The sequence below is a fragment of the Cupressus sempervirens genome, chromosome 3 (assembly GCF_028749045.1).
Source record: "Cupressus sempervirens isolate cs-2001-9-10 chromosome 3, ASM2874904v1, whole genome shotgun sequence".
NCBI lineage: Eukaryota > Viridiplantae > Streptophyta > Pinopsida > Cupressales > Cupressaceae > Cupressus > Cupressus sempervirens.
Genome location: NC_143120.1, coordinates 566,457,972 through 566,480,233, shown reverse-complemented (window position 1 = coordinate 566,480,233; position 22,262 = coordinate 566,457,972). Strand labels below are relative to the sequence as shown.

The following is a 22,262-nucleotide window of genomic DNA, read 5'->3' as shown; positions in this document are numbered from 1 at the left end:
TTCCATCAACAAAAGCTCCACCCACATCCTTGGACAATTTCAAGTTTCCAAATGTGAATAACAAACTTATTTATTAATTCTAAAATGCTTGTTTTTTTTAAGATAAGATTTCATATACCATGATCCTAGGCTATCTTACCTCAACTTCAAGCACATAAGTCCAACATTTTTTTCTCAAACACATATTTTAGTTCCTCCTGATGGCGCCCAAAATTTTAGTCTCCATTTGTGAAATGATATGGGAGATGAATGATGAAATGGTATTGTCAAAATCAGAAAGCTTCATCATTGTATGGACAAAATGAGTATTAGAGGCATTGAATTACATAATAGATTCATGTCCTATCTGGATTATGGTGATAAGCAACATTCTCTAGAGCAATAGAAAATTGGGCAACTAAAGAGTGGGAGTGAAATCTAGAGGAGATTAAGATATTTTTTAAAGAAAACACTCATGGAAATTTGTAATGACTCAAGAGGAAAACTCGTCATGGTCCTGAGATGTCTTATTGTTCGCATTTCTTCATGATTTGATGAGATTATCCTCTGCTAATAACAAAGGGCATTAGCTATGTATATAGTATTTATTTGAGCCAGGCCCTCAAACAGCAGCAAACTGTTCAGTTGTCAAAGTAATGGCAGAAAATGGAGCCATTTTCTGTCTAAGGTTATTGCATTCATGTATCTTCTGTGTGTTCGCACTTTAGCAGTATTATCAGATATATTTCCCCGGAGTGATTGTCCATTCCAGGATCAATTAAGGTACAGATGATGGTAGGACACTGAGAGCAGCATTAGATTCTTGTGTGCTTCAAGTCTCTTGAATCTATTGCCAATATGAACAAATCAATGATTATCTTTGTGGTATAACTACGATTGCAACAAATAATCAAACAGATAGAAGTTTTGTTGACATTAATGACAATATATTGAAGTTACGGATACAATATCAGAACAGGAACATATAAAGCAACTGCCTATTTTTTGGGCAAAAATGTATTGTGCTAAGAACTATGCATCAAAACTCAGATGGTGGAGTTCGTCAGATTAAAGACATTCTTTTGCAAATGGCATGGTCCCCGATGATGATGGATTGAGTAGCTATGTCTTACAGAACCGCCAGAGCCAAGGACTTTTGTTTTCTTTTAATCATTGATATCCAATGTTGTTGTGTGTTGCTGCAGGATGAAGAGTTGCCATGGAAGCATAAAGTGCAAACACAACACATCAAATTTAAAGCAAAATTATGAGTACAATACAATTAAAGTGCAACAAAGCATAGTATGAATGGACATGTGCAGATGAGGAGCAGAAGATTTTTGGAAACCCTCGACTATGAAGTTGAATGATGGAAACACAATGAACACAAGGTTTTGGAATAAAGACTGAACCAAGAGTAGCAATGTTGAAGGATATTTAAGCATGAGAAATAGTGAGCCGCTTGAACATTCATGGCAAATGATGAAGTGTTTCTCTTTTGCGATATCACCAATCACCAAGTACGGAGGTAATAAGGGAACAATGCGGCATAGAAAGGTTGGAACATTACAGTCACCATCTTCAAATTAGAAATAACTGCAACAGCGCTGATTGGAGGAAGACAGAAGCTTGTGAGATCATTATAGTTAGATGGGACAAAGTCATATGGAATGTTCAAAATCTCTAAGCGGTTCTTAACCTTTAAAGTCGTGCCGTTCCATTCATCACCTTTGATATCGTGGTTTTTAGAGCTAAATAATAAACTTATATTACGCACCATGTTACATATGTTTTTGATTCATTTGGAAGAGGTGCAGTGCTTGAGAAAGTAACCGATACCCCTTGAGACTTTATAAATTGGAGATGTAAAATAAGCACGGAGACTAACAAATCATCAATATAGAGACTAACAATCACCAAGCTACTTCCCTTTAACCAAATATACACATTACGAAAAAGTTATCAAATTCACCAAAAAAAAATCCAATTTGTTATACCTTATAACTATCCATTATCATAAGTGAAAGTGAGGGAAGCCTTATTCAACAAGGATCTCACCGAGTATAGAATAGAACAAATATTCAATTTAGTATCTTTCAAGTTATTAAGTAAACTACCCTAAATAGCATCCATGGAACTAGAAACAAATGGGCATCTTGCAAGTGAGTGACAGGAACCATGATTGTACATACAAATGAGAGCTAAAATGCAACATTTTAGTGAAATGTGGAAAACATACCATAGAGTGGACTTGATATGAGTAGGCTAGCATTATTTATCTATATCAATCTTTTAATTGGGTTTGCTAATTGGTTTGAGACCTTTGGGAAGGCCCAATAAATCAACTTCTTGGCTTAGACTGACATTTTCCTATCACCGATTAAAGGGTTAGTAATGCTTATCACCAACCAGAAAACTTCTAACAATTTCAAAGATCAAAAGTGCAGAATACTTAGCCAAAAGCAATAAGAAAATTCAATTTGTTATAACTATCCATTATTGCAAGTGAAAACAAAGGAAGCTTTATTCGACAAGGAACTCACCAAGTATAAAATAGAAGGAATATTCAATTTAATATCTTTCAAAATTGTTAGTGTAATTAAATATTCTTAATGACACTTAGGCTTTCCTAGAATAATACATTTGCATATTAGTTGTCACATAGACACATAGGAGTTTACATTTCATTTCAGCACATGGTGTTGGAGAAATCCACTTGAGGTAAAGTTAGTTGTCATCTCATACCTCTTTATGTGTGAGATCCACCTTTCATGCTCCTATCACATTATCATCCTCTCATTGTTGCACACATTGCACATACTTTGTTGTACAATGGAGGATGATCCACCACTTGTAGACATGCGATTACACCTCGTGTGATCGATAAGTCATCTCATGCATATCTCCTAGGTATCATGCATTGCCACTATAATCAGGCACATCTACATTGTAAATCAATGGATTTTTACTGTATTATTGATCATCTTTGAATTCAGTCAATTGAGGATCATATCATTTGCCTAACTCTCTTGTGCTATCTATTGAGCTTCTAGTGTTAAAGTTGTAGCTTCAGTCAGATTGATTTGATCTAATATACACTATTGTTATTGGTTATCATCATTTCCTATATATACTCATGCATGTTAATAATATATATTATTGTATATATATATATATATATATATATATATATATATATATGTTAATATAATATCATTTAAATGATGATTACAGCATAGAGACATGTCACCTGTCATATTTATATGAGATCCAAATCTGCATTTGGACATCATCAATAACAATGGCTATGATTCTACATTTGCAGAAATAATCCTAGAAATAACATGGTATCAAAGCAGGACTGCAAATGCAAGAAAATTAGAGACAATAATAATGTGGAATGCACAGACTTGTTTGTGGAGGAATCAACAAGATACATCATCTGTAAGGATTTAAGATATGTAATCTTAGGGATGATTCACGTTTGTGACCTGCTCCTTGGCAGCGCAACCTTTACTTTTTCAACCATAAATTCTGTCACAAAAAGAATGTGATGAGATCTTGCACCTGGATGGGATCCTATGGCTTGTAACATTGCTGTTTTCTGCATGCTGATGAGTGCATATATGGGTTTTTCATCATTGTGACTGGCCTCTTGTGTCTAAGACTGTAATTTTGAAACTTCATTTTAAATATCTCATCTTTTTGTGCAAGGATTTCATGTGCTCTAAGAAATATGTTTAAATGCAATCAAGTGCAATATGACATGGGTTTTAATTTTGAATATTTGGAATATTCTTTCATGCCTTGCATATGCGCTTGGATTGATCGATTTGTACATAATAAATATAATGGTTAGTGTCAACTCTGCCAAACAAGAGTAGATAATAAGGACACGACAGCCTGTAAGGGATGATAGTGTAGATTAAACACAACCACTAGAAAGGAAGGAATTGAGAAATATAAAGAACAGTTTCTAATGAAGGGAGGATGCCTTATATGCCACAAGGAGAAGTTTGAAGCCTCTAACAAGGAAAGGGAGTGGGATTAAGCTGCCAATGACTGCAGGCCCCACTTGGAAATTAAGTGTGTAGGCCGCAATGATTGGTGCACAGAGTGTGATCACCCAAAGAGGACATCAGTTTGGATTTTGGAAAAAAAACCAAGTTTGGGAAATTGAACACTACCCATATTAATGTTCTAAATATTCATAATTTCTTTAGCAGCATGAATGTTGAAAGTGGTTTGGATGACACTAATTCCCTCTATGTGCATGGTGAACTGCAATCTGTGGGATATAACCAGTGGTAAACGGACCCTGAAGTGATGCCAGCAGTTGGAGGAAATTCAAAATCACATCAGCAGACAAAATAGGAAACTTATGAGATATTGATCCAATCAGTAACAGGCAAGTGACATCCACGTCTGAGCAAGGTTGGCGCATGGTCCTTTTTTGATTTTGAAGAACTGGTGTTTGACATAACTGGCAAAGTGATAAAGGTGGTAGGGAAGTCATGAGCCTCATCACCTTAAAAGGCCAAGGTATATTTTAAGAAGGCATACTTTATAATAAATATTATTATTATTTTGTTGTGATTATAATTTATGTTAGTATATGTAATTAATTATATGAATATGTATTCACACACACACACACACATATATATAAACCCTTCATTAATAAGAATGACATGATGTTCATTCGACATATAGAATGAAGTATGCTTAGTAAATATATTAAATTGATTTCATATATACATACATATATATATATATATAAAAAATTATTAATTTCAAAGTTGGACTAGAATTTATGTGACATGGGCTCCGTATAGAGTACAAACAAGATATGTAGGAAAGTGGTATAATAAGAACCATAAATTAAGGAGAAACTTTATTTCATTAGAGTGCAAGCTTTACATTCAATTTCAGTTACAAAGGAAATAAGAACAATGCACATACTATGTGGGAAAGAGAGATAAAGGTAAAATGCCATAATCTTATAGGGCTACGTGCATCAATCAAGGAATGTAATAATTATTTATTTATTTGTATAATATGTCAAAAAAAATATTCAATGTATAATATGTTGTTTTTTATTCATTTGTATAGTACATTTTATATATTATATATATATAATATATATAATGTATATATATGTATAAGTGAATATACAAATGCAACATGTATAAATATAATCAAAGGATAATTTAAAATAATTATTGAAAAGATAATTTTGATAATCTATTTAAAGTATATACTCAAAAGATTTATATGCATAGATTTTCCATTTATATATTTAAATTAGACTTTTACCTATATTATATTGGAATGATTTTATGAAGAATTATCCATTTTCCTTGAGTATTATATTAGTCGCTCTCTTATTATTTCAATATGTACTATAAGAGCTATTTGCCTTGATCTTTCCTAAGAATATTCTTGTAGGAAAAAGAGGGAGATTAAGATTCAGAGGGAGGCTTACATTTCAGTCAACCTAGAAAAAGAGGGAGCAGATAAAGGATATGGTTCACTCTACCTTCTACAATCTTGGTTGTATTGATTCAAAAGGAGTAAACCATATTTAGATGGATTCTTCAGTGATCATTAAATTGTATTAGTCATAAGGACTGTGATTCATAAATATACCTTGTGACTATGTGATTTTAATGGGCCTACCCCCTGTGTACATCATGAGGAAGTGATGACTTCTAAATGATGTCACTTGTATTTGCAGAAGTTCCTGTCATGAAAATTGAGTTGTTGTGAGACGTTAATGAAGTTTAAGAATTCATTTGAACCATCTACAAGTCTCTCCTTGATGAATGAAACTTGACGTATGAGTTGTAGAGTCATTCATGTGGCACCATCATACTTAATCAAGATATTGGCGTATTGTGGATGAGTTTGATAAAATGGAAGGACATGTTTTCTTTTACTGTTAAACTAAATGAATGTTTGGACCTTCAATGTACGAAAAGAGCAAGTTGGAACTTAGAAAGGAGTCGTCCTATTTGATACAAAATTGTTCAACAATATAAGAATGAGTGAAAATTTTACATTGTGGAGGGAATAATAGTCAATGTTCCATTCCTATTTGAACCTTATTTAGAGGGGAGATGTTCCATTCTCAAATAATTTTTAAAAAAGGACAATTTCTGAATCTTCATGTGCAAATAAGTAATTTTATCTTTTATGTTTATGTACTCTTGTAGTCTCTCTATTATTTGTAATTCTATACATACTATAAGGGCTATTTTCCTTGATCTTTTCCTTTATGTTTGAGGATTTTCTTACAGGAAAAAAAGGTTGGTACTTTACATATGCTACCAAATATTGTGCAGACTCAATCTAATGATAGTAGCTCCAAAGACCCTAATGATCTTGAAGCAAACATCTTTGATGATTGAGATTATAAAATTCTTCTAAATTAAGAGGGAGTATGACATTTCTTCTAAGGCAACGCAAGAGCTTAGAAGATTGGTACTCAGAGGGAGTCTAAAAATAAATGTGTAACTCCATGATTTTGATGGGGCCACTCCTATGTATATCATGAAGAAGTGATGACTTATCACTAGAAAATTAGATATCAGATTCAGAGTGAGTCTGACAAGAATCCTTGGGGAAGAGAGTCTCTAAGGGAGTAACTACTGGACCTGACTTCCAGGATCATTGTTCAGAGGGAGAATTTTGTGAGGTGCAATCCTTTGTGAACAATATCTTCTCTATAAGGAGAAGTTCTAAGTGAAACTCCTTGTAATGCATTCTTCTATGTGAGAAAAAATTAAGGTGAAAGCCTTTGTACCACCCTCTAACTGGGTTCATGGTGGTTACTATTTCACATATGAGATATAATGAAAGGTGACGATCTTTCCTTGACATATATAAATAGAAGGTAATCATTGTAAGATGACGATCTTATAAATGGTAGATCTATTATCATGACAGACATCATTAAATTGTTGTTTCAGAGTGTTGGAAGTCATGATAACAAACAAACAGAAGGTAACCATTGTAAGGTGGCAATCTTATAAATGGTAGACCTGTTATCATGGTTCTTTGGGCTGAATTTTGCCTAACACTATGATAACCAACTCATCATGGTTCTTTGGGCCGGATTTTGCCAGACACCGTGATAACCAACTTGTTATCATAGACCACATTCAAGGTGGTGTTTAAGCTTGTATTAAAGTTATGGAATTTATTTCAATTGTGTGTTATAAAAGGTGAGATGATATCTCTTCATATACTTGAGAGCATAATGTGTTCTATATTAATCCTCCCTAACCAAGAGGGAGTGTTAAAGTTGTAGCTTCAGTCGGATTGATTTGATCTGATATACATTATTGTTATTGGTACTCATAATTTCCTATATATACTTATCCATGTTAATAATATATATATATATATATATATATATATATATTGTTATCGTTATACATATTATTATTATTCATGTTAATATAATATTATTTAAATGATGATTACGCCATAGAGACATGTCTCCTCCTCTCATGTATATGAAATCCAAATCTACATTTGGACATCATCAATAACAATGGCTATGATTCTACATTTGCAGAAATGATCCTAGAAATAACATCTAGAGCTTGGCATTTTCATTCTTGGTCTTAAGTGAATTCTTACATGGCATCAGAGTCATAGGAGTGTCATTGGTTAGCCATTGGAGAGCATTTGCTTCATATTGTGGAGGGTCACAATTCAGATCTGGAGGTGCAGCAGTTATCGGAAGTGCCTAGAGTTAGATCTGACCTTGCCATTGCGTCCGGGTGGCCATTCTAGTGAAACTTTGACAAAAAAAAAAATCAATACTAGGCAAAAGATAAATTTGAGGCAAAAAATTTGCAAATCGGGCTTGGGCAACCTGATCTGAAAATTTGGTAATAATTTTGGAATTTATTTATTTATTTTCCATTTTCTCATTTTGTATTTAATGTTATTATCAAATTTTGGGTCTTTTTTTTTTTTCTTGGGGGCGGGGCGGGGGGGGGGGGGCGGCGAATTGGATGTAGGACCCCTATATTTGCATTTGTCGGTTTCTCTCAGATGTAGGTGATAAAGCAACATTATCAAAAGAATATTCTACAGTATATTGCTTCCATTGAAGGAAGGACATACATAGAGCACAACATCCACAATAGGTGTTTTTATTTCCAATTGGTGGCCTTTTCTATTAATAACCTTTTGCTACACGGGAAATGTGGAAATTTAGTCTAAAGGCATATTAAGATACTTGTAATTTTCGGGCCACTGTGCATTTTCGGCATCAACAGATAATAGGCGATGTCATTATTTACATTTCTTCACTATGGGTCCCTTAATTATTTTTGGTTTTAATGCACGGAGGTTTTAGAAAATTCATTTTTCCACAACTATAGATAAGTAATCCTGATTTTTGCAACTTTGGAGGCTTGATTCGAGCTCATAGGGATACATTTTCTGGAGTCATTTATTTTAAATGCATGACTTTTTGTTTACTTTCAGATTTGATATCAATTTGTCTCCATTATGGTTGGACATATCACTTTCAAAATTTGGTCTATTTTGGCCAATTTTTGGCACTTGTAATCGAATGAATCATTGAGGTATATTATGTCTTATTTGGTTGAGTTTGTTATAGCTTCATATTTGTTGTTGTAATCATCTAAATCAGAACTCCACTTAGTTATTTTTGCAAGTGGAAATTGTACACACACTATATATCATATTATAAAGTGTCAAAATCATATATTTAGAGGGGTGGGGGTGTGCGTGTTCTTTGATCAAGGGAATTTGGGAGGGTGTCTTGAGCAGTTGTACTCCTTTATGTTCTTTTATCTTGCATCATGGGTATTTTCATTACTTTGGAAAAGGAAACTATAAGTAATGTAGCGATCTCATTCTTTCTTATCTTATCGAGCATAATTTATTGCCATATTTATATGTGGAAGAAATTCCTCGTCCTGTCAACTGGAACTCTTTGGATGTTCTCAAAGCTATTTACTTGAATATGGATTCCCTTAATGACAAGAAGATAGATACCCCTCGTGATCACTGGATCATTCTTTGGGAGATGTATGGAGATCCACATGTTCCTCCATTCCCAAACAATCTAGAATCTCCATCTGTAGCTCCTACTTCTCCTATTGAGATCATTTCTACTATTGCTCATGATGATACTTGCATTCATGCTGCCATGGGTTCTTGTGAATTAGTGCAATAGGATATTCCTTGTCTTCCAGTTATAATTCCTTGGTATAACTTCTTGACAAATATTGCAGGTTTATTTGTGGAGCCCTACATTGAGGATTTGGTAGACATCGTTGATGGCATTCGTCTTCTCTTTGCTGACGATGATCCTTCTTCAGTTGTTGAGAGTGAACATTGTCCATCATCATTCTTCACTTGATCATTCTTTTGAGTTTGACATGATTATAGATCCTTGATACAACATTTGGAGGTCTCTTTCACTTCATAAAAGACATTTGATTCTTTGGAGATTGACTTTCATGAGTCTTGAACTTCACTTCAGATGTCATATTGCATGGTTCAAGTTGATCATACTCGTGTTGGGGTTTCTTATTCAGTTTCGTGAGACATCATACATTTTGAGAATTCTTCCTAGAGAATGCAGAGGATTCGTTGATACACCTATTACATTATTTCTTCCTAAAGGTAAGAATATCTTCCAGTTTTCTTGGTGTAGTTTCTACATCGATACAACATCATCTATCATGGGCGCATACTCTAAATTGCAGGGGGGCTTCTTTGCTTCTCTTCTTACTTCATATTTTGAGGAGGCATTTTTTGGAGTCTGTTCACAAGCAATTACATTGGTTCCTTGTTTGTCATCTTCTCTTATTGGGCTCAACCTAATTGGTTAGAGACATCTTCATCAACTAAGGACATGACGACACATGAGCATACTTCAAAGACTTCATTTGGACTCTCCTTCCTTCTTCGTATCCACAATGGGAAACCTTCTTGCATTTGTACTTGGAGTATCTTCTTCCTAGAAGGGAAGAAACATTGTATGTAGACATTAGACTATGCTTTGTCTTCAACACTTACCCTCCTTGCAAGAGATTTTTCATTATGGGGAGGGGGAGATATCATTTCTCCCTTTTTTCATTCCTATTGGGGGACTCTTTATGTATATGCATGATGTATGTCATAATGGGTGGTTTTGATTACTCCATCCATGCATAATTCTTTCTTATTTTCATCTCTTTTGGGGGGAGGGTTTTTCCCATGAGTTTTTCTCTCTTTCTTCACTTTATGAGAGATTGCATTGCATGGCTTTAGCATATTGTGCATGGATGCCTAACATGGCCTAGTAGCTGAGACCCATCATGCATTTTCATCTAGCATTAAGTGCATTCCCCTAAGTTGTGTTTAAGGGGGTGTTAATGTAATTAAATATTCTTAATTACACTTTACTTAAGTTTACTTAAGTTTACATAGGATAATGCATTGACATATTAGTTGTCATGCAGACACAGAGGAGTTTGCATTTCGTTTTAGCACATGGTGTTGGAGAAATCCACTTGAGGTGGAGTAGTTGTCATCTCTAACCTCTCTATGTATGAAACCCACAATGGGAAACCTTCTTGCACTTGTACTTGGTGTGTCTTCTTCCTAAGGGAAAAAACATTATATGTAGACATTGGACTATGCTTTGTCTTCAAACACTTACCATCCTTGCAAGAGATTTTTTTTATTTATGGGGGGGAGATATCATTTCTCCTTTTTTCTTCCTATGGGGGGACTCTTGATTGTGTATGCATGATGTATGTCATAATGGGGGGTTTAGATTACTCTATCCATGCATGCATCTTGCTTATTTTCATCTCTTTTGGGGGGAGGGTTTTTCCCATGAGATTTTCTCTCTTTCTTTGCTTTATGAGAGATTGCATTGCATAGCTTTAGCATATTGTGCATGGGTACCTAACATGGCCTAGTAGCTGAGACCCATCATGCATTTTCATCTAGCATTAAGTGCATTCCCCTAAGTTAGGCTTAAGAAGGTGTTAATGTAATTAAATATTCTTCATTACACTTTACTTAAGTTTACTTAGGATAATGTATTGACATATTAGTTGTCATGTAGACATATAGGAGTTTGCATTTCATTTTAGCACATGGTGTTGGAGAAATTCACTTGCGGTGGAGTAGTTGTCATCTCATACCTCTTTATGTGTGAGATCCACATCTAGTTTTCCTATCACATTATCATCCTCTCATTGTTGCATATACATTGTTGTGTAATGGAGGATGATCCACCACTAGTGGGCGGGATAATCTGACACATTTACATAGTAAATCAATGGACTTTTTATATTATTGATCGTCTTTGAATTTCAATCAATTAATGATCGTATCATTTGCCTGTCTCTCTTGTGCTACTATTGAGCTTCTAGATCTTGGTATTTCCATTCTTTGCAATTATCATCAACCAGAAAACTTGTAACAATTACAAAGATCATAAGTTCAAAATACTCAGCCAAAAGCAATAGGAAAATCCGGGGGAAAAAATTGTTTGGAGAGCTAAGGGGGCACCTCACGAGGCTCACAAGAGACATAATTGAGATGTTATCATGTAATGAAACCCTTGTTGCACAAATAATCCAAGAGCGCCATGGCATGATCTCACCAGTTTCTGAGCTTGTTGATTAGCTACAACAATTTGGAATGTAAAAATAATCGGTTTCTCATTCATGATAGATTATAAGTCTGATATTAAATAATGGACTGTTATCTAAATTTTTAAAGCATTGAAACTTAAATTAACGGAATGTAAAAATCTGGTGTTTCTTATTCAAAATAAGTGGTGTTTAAAATAAAATGTGTGGATATAAACACAGAAACGATAAGCAACTTCAATAGTGCTTCACCTCATGTAAATCAACTATACGACAGTATGTATGTTGAAAAGAAAAATGATAAAGTAGGGCTAGTAAAAGATTGCATAGAAGCTAATACAATTTGACCTGTAGAAGTGCAGAGAGATCATCCTCTACTCTTATCCTCCCTCCACGTTGAATGACTTGGATGTTCCTCTGCCTGTAAGCAGCCCGCTTGTTTGTACTTGAATGACAAAAGACGTAGGTAGACGAGCTGAAACTGAGACCGCAACCCAGACTGGAACCAGGAAGAGTAAAAATAGACATGACAAATTTTCACCTCACAATCTGCCTAATAAACTCTCTCTCGACTTATTCACGTCTAACAGGAGTATAGACGGTTTCCATTTTAGCCAGGTGAAAGCTAGTCCTAAAAAATAGAGGTGGAGGAAGGGATGCCCACACAAAAATTACTGCCTGGTTGAAAAAGTAACTGTCAAAATATTGTATCTTTTTAATGGAAGACACTCGAATAGAAAGTGTCCCCAAGGGGTGGATCATAATCATTTGGCCTCGAGCGATACTTGCTTATGGTATATCCTCTCTGTTTTGAATGAGTTCCCACTCTATAGTGAGATTTATAAGTAGGGACAGACAAAATTGTGATATTGCTATAAGGATATTAAACTCCTTGATTCATGTTTCATGAGTAGTGGTTTAGAAAAACATAGTTTTCATGAAAATGAATGGAACACTAAACATTCAATAGATTTAGGTGATGTTCACATAAGTGAAATATTGGGACTTCCTAAAGATCACCCATCCTAGTCTATTACTCTAGTGTGAGTGCGCTTAACTATGAAGTTTCCCCTGTCCTAGTATTACTCTAGTGTAAGCGCGCTTAACTATGAAGTTTCCTCCATGGTTGAACTCACTCTGCTAGCAACCCTATTTGCAAAGCCTTTACCAAATGTTGGGCCTTACAAAAATATTACTTTTTTCATTTCAAAATTATTGTTTATCAAGTTGCATACCAAAGTAAGGTGAAGATATTTATCTCATCCATAGAGTTGGGATATTAATGTTGTCCATAAAACTAAATCCGATTATATTTATCTTGTCCATACTATTAAACTCAATTATGTCATGGGGAGACATGGAATTATGATGGTCTCTTTTTTAGCATACATGAACACAAGGTAAATATATGGCATAGTAGGTGTAACTATTATTTGTGATAGTCTCATTAATAATAATAGTTTCATTGTTTTACTCAAGTATTTCACTTGTTCATTTTTTGTCTATACAAATACATTTTTATGTCACAAATTAAGAGAAAAATTGAGTTGTTGGTCAACTAATGTGATTGCATAAAAGATCAAACATTTTTTAAATATACATAGAATAGTATGTTAATAGACGTAAATACATTACTTGGGTGATTTGACTCTATTGCCTAGATGATCTTCTAGTTGATCTAGGAAAAGAATAAGAGAAAATGATAGGCTAGTGTTCTATACGTGATCGATACCAAACATGCATAAGACAATTCCCTCTATTATCTTTGAAAATAGACTAAGCATAAGAAGATAAAAGAGACCAAAGAAGAAATGTAAGAAATAGATTGAATAAGATGAGATGTCATAGAATGGGAGGTAAGAAGATATGCTAAGTGAAAGTAAAGTTGCAATCACATGATCACAATTTCCACATGAAGTGTTCAAATTTCATATGCAAAATTATGAATAAAATATTGTTCAAAGATAACAGGAGTAATAACCTAGGAAAACCCTCAAGAGGGAAAAAAAATTGACCTCCAAAAGCATGTGTACTCTATATCATTCAATAATGTGGCATTACATGAATACTTTTAAAGCACAAGCTCTCTACAAGCACCCCTTTTGAATAAGTATGTAACCATACATTCTATGTGATGCTCTAATTCATCATAATTGCCAAAACAAGAGATGTTCTCAACCCCCTAGTCAAAATGGCCAACTAGCCAACCATAGACAATCACCCTTGTGGTTTTCTTTATAGAAACAAACTCCCATACAATTATCAAGTGGTGTTGTATAAAACCAAGTGACTAATATCAGGAGATTACAAAACCATTGACCCCATATTTAATATGCACTACTAGAATTTCACATTTTAATAGTTTTTAATATTAATTTGAATACAGTTCCCAATGTGAGACCCACGTTAAATATGTTTGTCAATGCTACACACAACACATAAAGTGGCTCAAGAAGACTAACTCTTAGTGATGCACATCCATCTAGATCCCTCTAGGTGCACCACACACATAATATTAAACATTAAAAATATCATGCAAGGTGTACAACACCTAATTTTATCACTAAGTGCATTATTTGCACCCTACATAAAACATTTCCAAAGACATGTTATTTTATTTGTATAATAGTTTGAATTGTCATTATTGAATTCTTCTTGAATAGTAGAAGAATGACTAGGTGTGTATGCTTTATACCAACAAAATATTGCACATAACTAGTATGTTGTGTGATGCATTGTATTCTCATACCATTAACTGAGAACATAATTCAATATCTTAAAAACCTCTTTTGCTTCTATTAGTTCTCAAGACCTCCAAATCCTAGATGGTGGCTAGTCAACATCCCATCTAGTGGAGATTATCTATTCGGGTCAAATAAACTCAAGGATTTAGTTTTGTAATTGGGAGGTTATCTTGTATAAAAGTCAACTACTAAGAATCAAATGTAATGTGTTCACAATAATGCTAGTAAGATATAACAAAGAATTACTTAAAGATCACTAACAAAAATAATATGATGAGTAGAATATGTGAACTTTCTTTCAAGTTTTAAAATATTTTAAAATATGCAAAGATTGGGCAATTATTTAGCTAAAGAATAATGAGCATATGATATAGTAGCCAAATGTGTGAAGTGATTAGTAATTCTATAATAATTTCTAATACTAATTCTATTTAATATTTTCTAATACTATCATTCTTCAAATTTTGTGAGTCTGACCATTTTCCTAAATTTCATGGGAAAATAAATGTTTATCTATTAACTTCTTTTTTGGTTATTGTATTGAACAAAATTTTCTCCTTTTTCATCCTCATGTCATCACACTTTCCTCTTAGACTCTCAACTTTGGCTCTCAAAACATTCTAATCTCCACCATGCACAAGTATCAACTTGTCCTGGCACATCTCTTTAGCAGTAGCATAGCCCTCGATATCATCAAATTTAATATCATTTAGGGAAGAAATAATCGCAATCATTAGGTTGTATTTTTTCTTATGGTTCATCTCATCAACTATCATAGGTGGGTTTGGAGGTGTGTACTAGTTGTCTAGATAATGCAATGCATTGTCTCAAATTCCTAATAGATACAAACGCATTATACTTTCCCATGAATAATTTTTTTCTTTGTTCAACTTAGGTACCTCTCTCTTATACATCTTCAAATCTTTAGCTTAAGTCCCCTCAAACATTTTCATTCAAGCACTTAGCTCTAATACCAATTGTTAGATAACTTGGGGGGGTGGGGGAGGGGTGAATAAATTATATCCAGTTATCATACATGCCTTTGAAACACTTTTCCATACACTTAAACACTTTAAACTTTTAGATCACTAGCTCGGTAAACACTGCATCATTATACATTCAACTTAATCATCTAGTAAACTATTAACTTCACACACACACACACACACACACACACACACACACACACATATCGAGTATCAAAGTAAACTCTCAACTTATATTGAGCTGTAGTAATAAACAGAAAACATGAAATAACATGCAACACAATAAACATTGACACAAGTTTGACACAAGTATTTAATGCAGAAACCATGTTAAGGAAAAAACCACCTAGGAACTGACAACCCAAAAATTTCACTCTTTTGAAGTGAGCTCTACTAGGAGCCAACCCTGTAAAAGGTTACATACACATTGTTAATGTGACTTTGTTAGATGATTTTCAACCAAGATCATCTAGACCTTATCACTCTGTGAAGTAACTATAGAGTGGTCCGCTCTAATGGACTTACAAACATTCTATTGAATATCACCATACAATGGATTTACAAATAAGACTATTTAGGTCCATTCCATTAAGAGATTTTTTTCTACAATAGTTAGAGAGTAATAGTAAAATGATTTGTTAGGTTTAATACTACCTTTTCTTGTTTAGATCTTTGTTTCACTCAATCTCTTTCCTTTGTTTATCCTTTTTCTTCTTCTCGTTCCCTTTTGGCTGATCCACTCAACAACACATCAATTTTAGCACTTCTCTTGCTTGATCTTCACAATGTAGTTCTAATCAGTTATCATTTGGCTATCAACTTCTTCTCCAACTTGATTAGCAACAATGAAATTCTTGCTCATCCTTTCAATAGAATACTTGTTTCTTTGTCACTCCATTAGATCCCTTCATTATACCACTTAATCACAATCGTTAGATCTTCATCCAAATCAGGTTCATTGAATCTAGACACTCGTTTGTTATGCCTTCACCTTGAGAAGTGTGCTTCAATTCAAATAATTAAATGTCCTTCATCAGATTTTTTTTAATATGTCTAGTCATTGATCTCATAACTAACTTCATCCTTATCTTTGAATCTTCTAGAATTATCTTTATTTTCATCAAATATTGGCCTAAGATTAAATCTTTTCTAAACTATTATTCTATTTTTTTTTTGCTCGATTAACACTACATCTTGCTCAATTAATACTAGGCTCAGTTAACACTATAACTTCTTGATTAATGCAGACTTTTGTCACTTCCTTCATTACACTTGGTTACAACTATAGTAGCTTGGTTAATACTAGGATTCTTCTTTCACCAACCAAACCGACTTCCTTATACATGATCTTGACACTTAATCAAATCATTCAAAACAATCAAACCAACATTGTAATGTTAGAGTCTAACTCATTTAGGTGCCCACTAAATACCATACACTTATCAATACTTCCTACATCATTATACTTTCTTCAAATCCTCTTCATCAATCAAATGATATGGCACTCTACTGAGTTAGCATAATGTCTCACCAAATAAGGCTTGACATCAATGACAACATAACAAATGATATGACTCTTTCACATACATTAACAACAAATTATCAGTTGGGACTAACAAGATTCCCCTAAAATATGCTACTCTTGAGCCATGATATGTCCATCTAAAGATTTTTTAGATATTCTTTCATCTGTAATATGGAGTTTTGAAATTGGTGTAGATCATCCCTAGTTGTCGTCTTCTTATAGAGTATAAATTTGATAAGTCAGTCACACATTTCGTGTGATTGTAATTCATTTGAGGCTCTTAATGTGCAAAAATTCTACTGGTGTAACATAATTGTTATAAAATTCTAGAATGATGTACATGCTCTTGACTAAATGTTCAACTAGAAAATGAATTCATGTACTACCTTCTTTAGGCTTAAATAGTTTAAACAATATTTTATTTGCTCTTACCTTAAGGCTAGACTATTGTGTATCATCCATTAGATTTTTACTTATGCCATGATTGTTCACCAAAATTATAAGGAATCATCAGTTCAATGCATTGTAAACATTTTAAAACTTGAACCGTTGAAATTATACTTATGAACTTGAACTTTGAATTCTTGAACTTTTGGAATTGAACTTGTGGGTTCTAGATGAACATGTGAACCCAAGTTCAACAATTCTTGAAATGTTGTCTTTTAAAAGGGATTATGAACAAAACCATCAAGGAAGAATGCAATTTTTACCTTTTAATGGTCATAAATGAGGTAAGATATTAGCTTTAAAAAATAAATTAGTGGACCATAAGTGGGCCAACACTTCTCAATTGCAGCCTTAAAGATCTTGACTTTGTTAAAATCTTCATATTTCTCCTTTAAGAAATTAAGCCACAACATCTTTGAATAATCAACAATGAACAATATGAATGCAAGGTAAATTCTAGTTCTAGACTAACCACATAAATTTGTATGCACAAGATCTAATAGTCCATTTGAAGAATAATTCTTTCTTTTAAAAGTAGATCTAGTTAGCTTAACTGTTAGAAAATTCTAGGACAATGCATATGCTCTTGACTAAATGTTCAACTAGAAAATGAATTCATGTACTACCTTCTCGAGGCTTAAATTCTTTGAACAATGCTTGCATTTTGCTTACTTTAAGGATAGACCATTATGTGTCATCCATTCAATTGTTACTTAGACCATGCTTATTCACCAAAAATAGAGGGAATCACCCGTTCAATGCACTACGAACATTTTAAAACTTGAACCACTAAAATTATGCTTATATACCTAGAATTTGAACCCCTAAACTTTTGGAATTGAACTTGTTGATCCTGGATGAACATGTAAGCCTAAGTCCAACAATTCTTGAAATGTTATGTTTTAAAAAGGATAGTCAACAAAACCATTGAGGAAGAATGTAATTTTTACCTTTTGATGGTCATAAATGAGGTAAGGGATTAGCTTTAATTTAAATTTGGGGGACCATTAGTGGGCCAAAACTCTATGTCAACCCTAGCCTTAAAGATCTTGAATTTGTTAAAATCTTCATATTTCTCCTTTAAGAAAGTAATATGCATAATCTTTGAATAATCAACAATGCACAAGATAAAATATTTGTCTCCATGATAAATTCTAGTTCTAGATTGACTAGATAAAATAGTATGCACGAGACCTAACAATCCATTTGAAGAATAATTCTTTCTTTTAGGAGCAAATCTAGTTAGCTTACCCATCAGATATTCCTTACACATAGTATTAATAAGCTTTAACAACTTAGGAAGATAGTGTACTACTTTATTAGCATCTTAACAATGTTATCAAAATTTACATGACACATCCTCTTATTCCATAAACAATTTTAATTAATTTGATAAATCAAACATCTTATATTAACACTATTCAAATGAAATATATTACCTGTGGTCTTTGTACTTGATGCAATTTCAATTTCTAAACTTCCTAATATTTTTTACTTTCCATTATCTAATCATATATCATAACCCTTATCAACTAACTATCCAACACTCAAAACATTATGATTTAGACCTTGAACATATAAATTATCATCATTTACTCTCACTATCAAGAGTAATGGATCCCCTTCCATAGATTATACAGGGCGCATCATCTCCAAATATGATTAGAGCACCATCATACCTTTCCAACCTCACAAATTTTCTATTATTACCAATCATATGATCAGATCATCCACTAAAAATTAGGTCCATTCATCTTCTTCATCAACATGTGTATCCAAATAATATAGTCATGGTAGAATGGTCCTCAAATAATACAATCTAGGTCATGCAAAAAAAAAGTCATGCAATGGAAACAAAAATAAGAATTGAGAGAATGCAAGATTAGATGCTTGCAATATCATAGATTTTTGAAATCAAATACAATTGACCATAGAAATGCATGATTATAGAATATGCATACAAGCCTAATTGTAGAGTGAAATCTAGACTATCCTTTTTTTATGAACCTTTACGAGTTTTGTTTCCTAAGGTGAGAAAATGCAATACCAAATATAGGTTAGGACCTAAATCATGAATAACTCCTCCATCATAATCTAAAGTAAAGTAAACTATCATAGGTAGGTCAACCAAGACCTTAGGAACATCAAACCATGATCCAAATAGATTGAGAAACAATGAAAGTGGTTTACAAGATCATAAAACTCCAAATAGTCATAAAACACAAAGAGCAAATAGGTCAAGAAAAAAATTAAACAGATCTTCGCCAAGAAGGATCTAGTGGAGGTATGAACTCATATAAAGATCAAACATGGTATCAAGAATGTGTTATTAGGTTTGTAAGAGAAAATGAGCCAACTCAAAAATATACAAAGATTGTACCAAATAGAAACAACTAAAGGAAAATATTTTTGGTTAATGTAAGATTGCCAAGAAATAAGGATGCTCTAGTACCATCAAAGATCTTTACACATTTATAAAAAATTATAAATTTAGGATCATCTTATTCCTTGATAGAAATAATTCCAATTCACCATCTTTTGAACCACCTTTACCAGACTCATCATCTATAACACCTTCATCAACAACATAGTATCATTTCTTCTGATGTCTAGGTCAAAATTTCCTAAGTTTATGCTTAGGAACTCTTTTTGGACACCTTAAAGAAAGATGGCCTATCCTATTAGAAGAAAAACATAAAAAAATGTAACTTTCCTTCATACTCACTAGCACTTTTAACTAAGATATTGGAAACAAGGGCTCCAAGTTCTTTTAACTATCTTTCTTCTTCTTCAATCTCTTGCATCTCCTTTGCATATTTTGATACATTTCTACATGACCTCTCTCCAGGATAATATCTTTTCTTATCCTTGGAAATAACATCTTTGAATGAAAATTGTACCATTAGAAGGGTATCGCCAAATTCATTACATGTCTCTTGTCAAATTTCACATTATTGATTTTCTCTATAGTAATAAGCTTTTGTTTCTAGGAGGGAGGTAAGGATCAAAGAACCTTAACAAATCTGATTCATCTCATTATCCACCAATACATTTGATGCTACAAAAAAGTTCAATCACCTTCTATGTGCAATATCTAATGTTCTTATCTTTATTCATTTTCATTGTCTCATATTTTCCTTTTAGGCTTTGCAACTTAGCAATACCCACATAGGAATCACCCATACAATGTCTCCAACTTCTTCTAGATCACATATGTTATCTTCTATTCCATAACATTTTTCATCTTAGTGTCAATCAGGGCACTTAACAATGCTTACTTAACTCTAATATTATATTCAACTTTATTCTTCTCATCAGAAGAAGCAATAGAAAGATTTACAGGAATGAACATATTGTGTCTTGGTAATCAACCAATATTATTCACCAATGCATCTCAATTATATTTTCTTGTTACCTTTCTACAAAGAGTAATTAGCTCCATCAAATATTAAAATATCCTTCATGAAAGCTTCCTTTCTAGACCACCTTAATAAAATAATCTTTCCAAAGAGTTAATAAGATCTTATACCAATTAATAGAAATATTAAAGTACATAACTGGGGTGGGGGGTAGATTAGTTGTGTCCAAAACACTAAAAAATTAAACAAAATTATCATTAAATCTTATATTTTGATTGAAAAATGTCAAAGCATAAACCATAATATATTGAGGATGCTTAACATTGATTTTTTTTTGCATGAAAACCCTATTAGGGGAAATCGGTGGGGATTAACCAATAAGATGATGTACTATATTAAAATCAATATATTCTGTTAAGAGTATTCCAATGAGAATACACATGCATTCAGGAACACTACCTAGAGAACATTGACAAAGGGAGGGTTCACTTCTTTACAATTACATTATTGGACTACAATTGATAGATTATGAATTAGATAGTAGCATATTAAACATTATTGGTTTAGTTCCATTTAAGAATATTTTATAACTTTATTTGCCAAATTGATATCTACCTCTACTTCTATATATCACTTATATGCTCATCTCCTGCATCAACAAGGTTTTCTTCAACCTAATTAAAAAAAATATTAAATTTGAACCAATACATGTAGGATAAGACATATATTAAACCACTAAATTAATCCTTGAACACACTAAACCTCAAATAATCATGTTGTGATCATCCACAACATTACTATAAACCAAGTCAACCAAGAACATGAAGAATGTTTACTCACCAACCAAATAGCACAAAATGTGGTCACCACAAGAATGAAAATTAGAAAAACAACAAAAGCATGATCTATAATAGTCCAAAAGCATGATGGAATAAAACAAAAACATCCACATCAACTCAAATCTCTAAATCATTAGCATCTTTGTACCAAGCCTCAAACACACCAATTGCCAATCTAGTAAAGTAACTGAACATACCACATATATCCACCTACCAAAATGATGTAATTTCAAAGAAAATAAAACCAGAAACTACCATATTGTCACTTCTCAACATCTAAAATACTACTCTCTACACAAAAAACTGTGACTCACTCAAATCATTATGTGAACCTCTATAAATTGATCTAAGTCAACTAAAATCGTCCCTCTATCTAGCTCATGCATCTTTTGATTAATATAGAGACTATAACACAACAATTAAATCATTGAATATCTCTACAATACTAACCCAAATAGAGAAATACATTAACATCGATGACAACACATGTATTCATATTATTCCAATATATTTGTAGCTCATATTTTAAGATAGGTTTAGCTCAATATTTGAATGGGTTGTATAATACAAATAAATATATAAGTTATTTTCTAGGACCAAGGAAAGTAGGGTTCTAATCTGAACCTAATAACTTTTAAAAATTAAGGAAAATAATAGAACTGAAGGAAGGTTACCTCTAGCATTTGTCAAGTAGTTGAAATACCAAAGAATAAAGGTTGAAAACAAACATTTAGTTGGTTT

The 22,262-nt window shown here is 33.0% G+C and overlaps 1 protein-coding gene across 4 annotated transcripts in view; it reads right to left on the bottom strand.

Annotated features, from left to right (window-relative positions):
* The window catches only part of LOC149567683 (P-loop containing nucleoside triphosphate hydrolases superfamily protein), a 216,871-nt gene extending 204,440 nt beyond the window's left edge, over positions 1–12,431 (bottom strand). For 3 of the 4 annotated variants that reach the window (XM_089820944.1, XM_089820943.1, XM_089820946.1), the window contains exon 1: positions 11,970–12,430. In XM_089820944.1, coding sequence (XP_089677070.1) covers positions 11,970–12,149 — 180 coding nt within the window. In that variant the 5' untranslated portion in view covers positions 12,150–12,430. Of the gene's footprint in view, positions 1–11,969 lie in introns of all 4 variants that reach the window. The other variant, XM_089820945.1, reaches the window with a different exon arrangement.
* Between the last annotated feature and the right edge of the window lie 9,831 nt (positions 12,432–22,262).